The sequence below is a fragment of the Leptonychotes weddellii genome, unplaced genomic scaffold (genome assembly GCF_054177405.1).
Source record: "Leptonychotes weddellii isolate Sample4059 unplaced genomic scaffold, ASM5417740v2 HiC_scaffold_14340, whole genome shotgun sequence".
NCBI lineage: Eukaryota > Metazoa > Chordata > Mammalia > Carnivora > Phocidae > Leptonychotes > Leptonychotes weddellii.
Genome location: NW_027723984.1, coordinates 1 through 5,217, shown reverse-complemented (window position 1 = coordinate 5,217; position 5,217 = coordinate 1). Strand labels below are relative to the sequence as shown.

At 35.3% G+C, this 5,217-nt stretch overlaps 1 protein-coding gene across 1 annotated transcript; it reads right to left on the bottom strand.

Moving 5' to 3' along the window:
- Positions 1–1,898: 1,898 nt before the first annotated feature.
- Positions 1,899–4,911, bottom strand: LOC145718344 (erythroid membrane-associated protein-like; the record flags this gene model as incomplete). Its single annotated transcript, XM_081809836.1, has 4 exons — positions 1,899–2,878; positions 4,594–4,620; positions 4,762–4,788; positions 4,866–4,911. Coding segments are annotated over 4 exons (669 nt in total), but the record flags the coding sequence as incomplete, so codon positions are not given.
- Between the last annotated feature and the right edge of the window lie 306 nt (positions 4,912–5,217).

Genomic DNA, 5,217 nt, shown 5'->3' with positions numbered 1-5,217 from the left:
CTGGGTCTCCACCCTCCTTCCCCACAGGAGCACTGCTAAGCCTGCCAGCATGACCCTGGTGATGGCACAGACCTTTAAAACCAAACTTTGCACTCCGTTGTTATAATAACTCACAGTAGTCAGCCCTCTCCTTTTCCCAGTCAATGGTTTTGGACATGAATTTTTCTTGCATAATCCCCTGCCTGCTGCTTTCACTCTTTCTCTCCCTCTCTCACTCCTCTCTGTGATCAGGGCTTCCTCCCTTCTGTGGCACCCACAATTCTTGTCTCCCTCAAATCAACTCTCCTCAGCTCCTACTTTTCATGAGGTGGATATTTTTCTCCCTCTAGATATGTGGTTTGTTCTCTCGGTCCTCAGATCAATTTAATGGGTATTTAGAATGATTTGATATTTATCTAGCTGTGTTTGAGGGATGAGGCAAGCTTAGGATTCTCCTACTCCTCTGCCATCTTAACTCTTCTTGATTTTCTTAGTTTTAATTAAAGCAGAGTTTCAGGCATTTCAGCAAAATGAGCTTGTGTTGTGTCTTGTGTAACTGGAATAATTAATTTTGGCAAATTATTTTTGTCATGAATTTCCCCCTTGCCCTAATTTTTCCACATTTTCTAAATTGTATTCTACAAGACAGTTTAATATTAGAGGAAAGACACTTCAATATGTTAGAAGCCACTTCTCCTTAGAATTTATCTATGCCCTCTAGCTAAAGGCTACCCATAAAACACCCATAATTGAATGAGTCGGGTATATTTCTCACTGCAGTAAGGGAAAATATACATTGTTGGGAACTGTGGAGTGTCTGAGTGAAGGGATATTAGAGGTAACAGGAATTAGAACATTTTTACTTAATTATTGTTGTAATGAGCAACATATATTTATCATTATTTCTATTTATTTTATTATTATTTTTTGTAAAGGAGTGAGAGTTTTTACTTGATCATTGTAATGAGCTATGTTTAGAAGGCATTTCAAGCTCATTTTTCCCTCATTAGTTTTTCAAAGGCCCTGAAATAGCTGGGGACCTTTTTCCTACTGTTAACTTGAGGAGGGTAAAATATGTCTGTATTTTGGCTTGTCAAGATTCCTTTCTCAGCCACTAGGCATCCTATAGTACATAATCTAATTTTCACTAATATGTATTTTCTTAAGCAGACAGCATCCCAGAGGAGTTCTTTCTCATGGGCCATATTCTAACCTTCAGGAAACATGAGATCTTCACCCAGAAAAGCTCTCAGTGCACAGGTCATGCAATACAGCACTCCTCCGTTACACTACAGAGTAGCCAGTGGCCCTTCTCTTACTCTCAACATCCCAGGGAGAAGGCAAACATAAGTCCACTGTGTTCTTTAGATTTCATAAAACGGACTGACTAACTAACCTCTTAATTTTTTCCCATATGTTTTAAGTGAGGGACAGGCAAGCATAACATCTTCCAATTTTCTGGGACAGTAACTCAGAACACACCTACAGATCTTTCTTAAAACCTCCATGTACTCTCTTGACTTTATTAAATATCCCATGCCAATGAACAGGTAGATTCTTGTAACCAGATTTAGGCCCTCCTTTAAAATAGCCTATGGTGATGGATTTGGTATTCATTTGGAATAGTTCACTTATTATTATTATTTTGTTCAAGGATTTCATTTTACCATTTTTACTTATATATGAAATATTTTATTATAATATGCCCAATGGTCTGTTAGTGGCACAAAGAAAATCCATTTCAGCTCAGCCTGTCATGTTGCTTCAGCTACTTACCTCTGCAACCTCATTTAAAACCATTCTGTCCCAACTTCATCTGTGCCCCATGTGTCTTCTACTTTCTCACCCAGGCCCACTCTTACTGCACTTCATGTTATCTTGAATTGATTTAATTTTACTTCATCACTTGCATAATTAGATACATCTTTTGGATATTTTATTTATGTTCTGTAAGTTTTAACATCATCAAGTAAATTCTACAGCATGCAATTCAAATCAAATTATTCTTGTCCGTTAACAAAAGTACATACTTGGGACTGAAATGATAAAAAGATATAATTTATAACATCAAAATGATGTTTAGATTTATTTGAAGGAAGAAATCCAGCATTCTAATCTTTCTAATATATATAGATTTATATATCAATATTATATGTTTATTTATAGATATTAGATATTCTATATATACAGATGTTCTATATATATACATATATATTAGATCTATATAGATAGATATTATATCTATATCCATATCCATATCTATATCATCTATATCTATCTATATCTCTTCCAAGTTTCAGCAGATTCAGAATAAGGCATTTCTTCCTCAGTCACACAGAACATCTTCTTCCTGGCTTGTTTACATGCCTTAATGACAGGATGGTCAGAGGGTGTTCATTTTGACCATTGTAGGGGGGGCCAGGATAAAAGTATGGTCTCAAGGCCTCAGTGAAGCACTTTCTGTAGGTGTAGATGTGAGACAGGTTGGTCACATTATAAAAGGAGACCCTCCCAGCCTCATAGTCCAGGAAGATTCCAATAATCTCAGGAGATTTCTCAAGGTGGAGTGTTATCCGTGGATTTGCAAGAGCTTGGTAGTCATTACTTCTATTCAAACACAGCGTCCAGAACCCAGCCTCTGGGGACACAATGATTTCTCCCTGTCTGCAGAGAGAATCCTTACAAATGCCCAGAGTCCATTTTATTTTCTTTTTCACACTCACTTCCCAGTAGTGTCTACCTTCAAAAAAAATTTGCTGACCTAATACACAGACTAGGTTATCAAACCGCTGCCTACTTTTGGGCAGTTCCTGCAAGGTATCACCTCCTTTCACACTTTTATTGTCCTCAGCAACTTGGAGATATGGGTGAGCTGTCTCTGGATCCAGGATAACATTTTCTAAGGAAGAATATGTTGTCAGTCTTGGCTATGATCAATAATAATCACAATAATAAACACAATGTACAAGTGCCCTTCTTCTGTCTAGGATCTTTCTCTAGCTTTCCTCAAATGAAGTTGCTCCTTTCACTCAAGTCATCTTTTTTATATCACCTCTATTTATCAACTCACACACTTGAGAACTTGATAATGAGCATTTGTTCAGAATGGGGAAAAAATGAATATTTAAACATACAGATTTTTTTCTAGTCAAAATATTTTTTTCAAATGCCAATATTACATTGAACACTTATTATGTGCCTAGTGCTATTTGAAGCACATTTATAAATATTCAATTTTCATAACAAAGCAATAAAATGGAGAAATGTTTTTATTTTGTAGCTGAGACAACAAAGATTTAGAGAATTTTGTCCAAATATTATTATTAATATCCATCAATATTTGGATTCAAGTCCATACCAATCTAATTCAATTTTGAATTAATGAAAAAATATTTATATATATTTACTTTAAATCTGAATGTTCTGACAATTTAAATTCTGTTCTAATGAACTATTCATTATCTAATGAAATTTAACTAGATTTACTGAATTATTTTTTCCCAAAGACTTTATATAGGTACAAATTTTCATAGATTTATGAATCAAAATATAATTTTTAAGGCGTTGGAAGCATATAAACACACAAGCCTGAGATAAAAATGATATGGATATCTACCTAATTACACAAGATTCTGTTAATATAGGCTATTAAGTATTTCTCTTATGAAGTAATAGTTGTAGGTAAAACTAAATTTTACTTGTGTTAGTATAACCCCAAAGAAAATTCCACTAGCATTAAAGTGATATAAAAACAACTAAAAACTCCTATAGGTTAACATTGTAAATAGAGGATTATGTTCCCTTAAAGCCACTTCAACTCACTTGCTCATGGGTATTTTTTCAAAGTAATATCTGATATATGGACTGTATTTTTTTCAACTAGTAAATGTGCTTGTAAAGTTGTCTAATGAATGTGAATATTATGTCAATTAGTATATAAACTGGAGAAATCTCCTATCAGTACTCATTGTATATTTCTTTATAAAACAGTGGATTGATATCTGACTTTTCTTCTTCATAGCATATGTGTGGGAATTAAATGAAGATACTTTATTTGAACTAATTAACAGGAACTTGTAACTTGTAACACAAATTGCTATTGTTCCTAATATTAAGCAGAAGTCATAAATTTGACAATTGTTAGAAGTCAAAGGATATCCTGAAGGAGAGAGTGGTTTTCAGTTTGACAAATCAAATGGAGGACCACTGATTGTGGTCCATAGGCAATTAGTGTCATTGTGTCACTAGCCCCCATCCTAATACAGGTAAGTGGCAGCCTACCTTTACCCCATCCCCTGTCAGCTACGCCCTATAACCATCCCTCAACTCATTTCTGGTTCTGAAAAGCATGTTGGTGGTATCATTTTGGGTTATAATATTCTGCTTCCCTGCATCAATGAATCTCAGAGAGCGGCACCCTTTGTGATATATAAGGAGCTACAGCTATAAACTACTCAACAATAAGCAGGATAAAATGGAAGTTTTGGAGAAAAAATAAAAGTGTGTGTGTATTCTGTGTGAGTTTGTGAGTGTGTTACAGGTTCCCTTCTCTGGTGGCCCAGTGTGCTGGCTAAAAATAAGAATCAGTATCCAAATATTTCAGTCTCTAGTTACCTGCATATCTTCGAGCAAATTTCAACCCTAAAATAAAAAAAAAAAAAAAGGAAAAGAAAATCACAGTATCAAAATCAAGATTTAGCAGTGAGTAAAGCAGGAAAGTGATGAGTGGTCAAAATGCAGGTGGATGAGTCAGGGCTTGAGGTGGCCATTTTCATTACTCACCTTCTTCTCCCAGGAGTTTTATCCTTTCTGAAAGAATAGGATGTAGTGAGAGTTTGCTTTGACATATATTTAGATTTCTATTCTGACAGAGAAATATTACTTACCAAGTTCTTCATGAAGCTTTCCTGAAAAGCAAAACAGCGACAAATCCTTATGAGAAGTTGGTTAGGAGTTGTTAAGTAGAATTTCTAATGTTTACACATGTAAATCATTTGTGTAAAAAAAAAAGACAATGGTTGGATTTAAGTTACATATTTGGAAAATAATGGTTTATTTTTTTAAAGATTTTCTTTATTTATTCATGAGAGACCAAGGGAGAGAGAGGGGCAGAGGCAAAGGGAGAAACAGGTTCCGCCCGGAGCAGGAAGCATGATGTGGGACTCAATCCCAGGACCCTGGGATCATGACCTGAGCTGAAGGTAGATGCTTAACTGAGCCACTCAGGTGTCCTGCAAA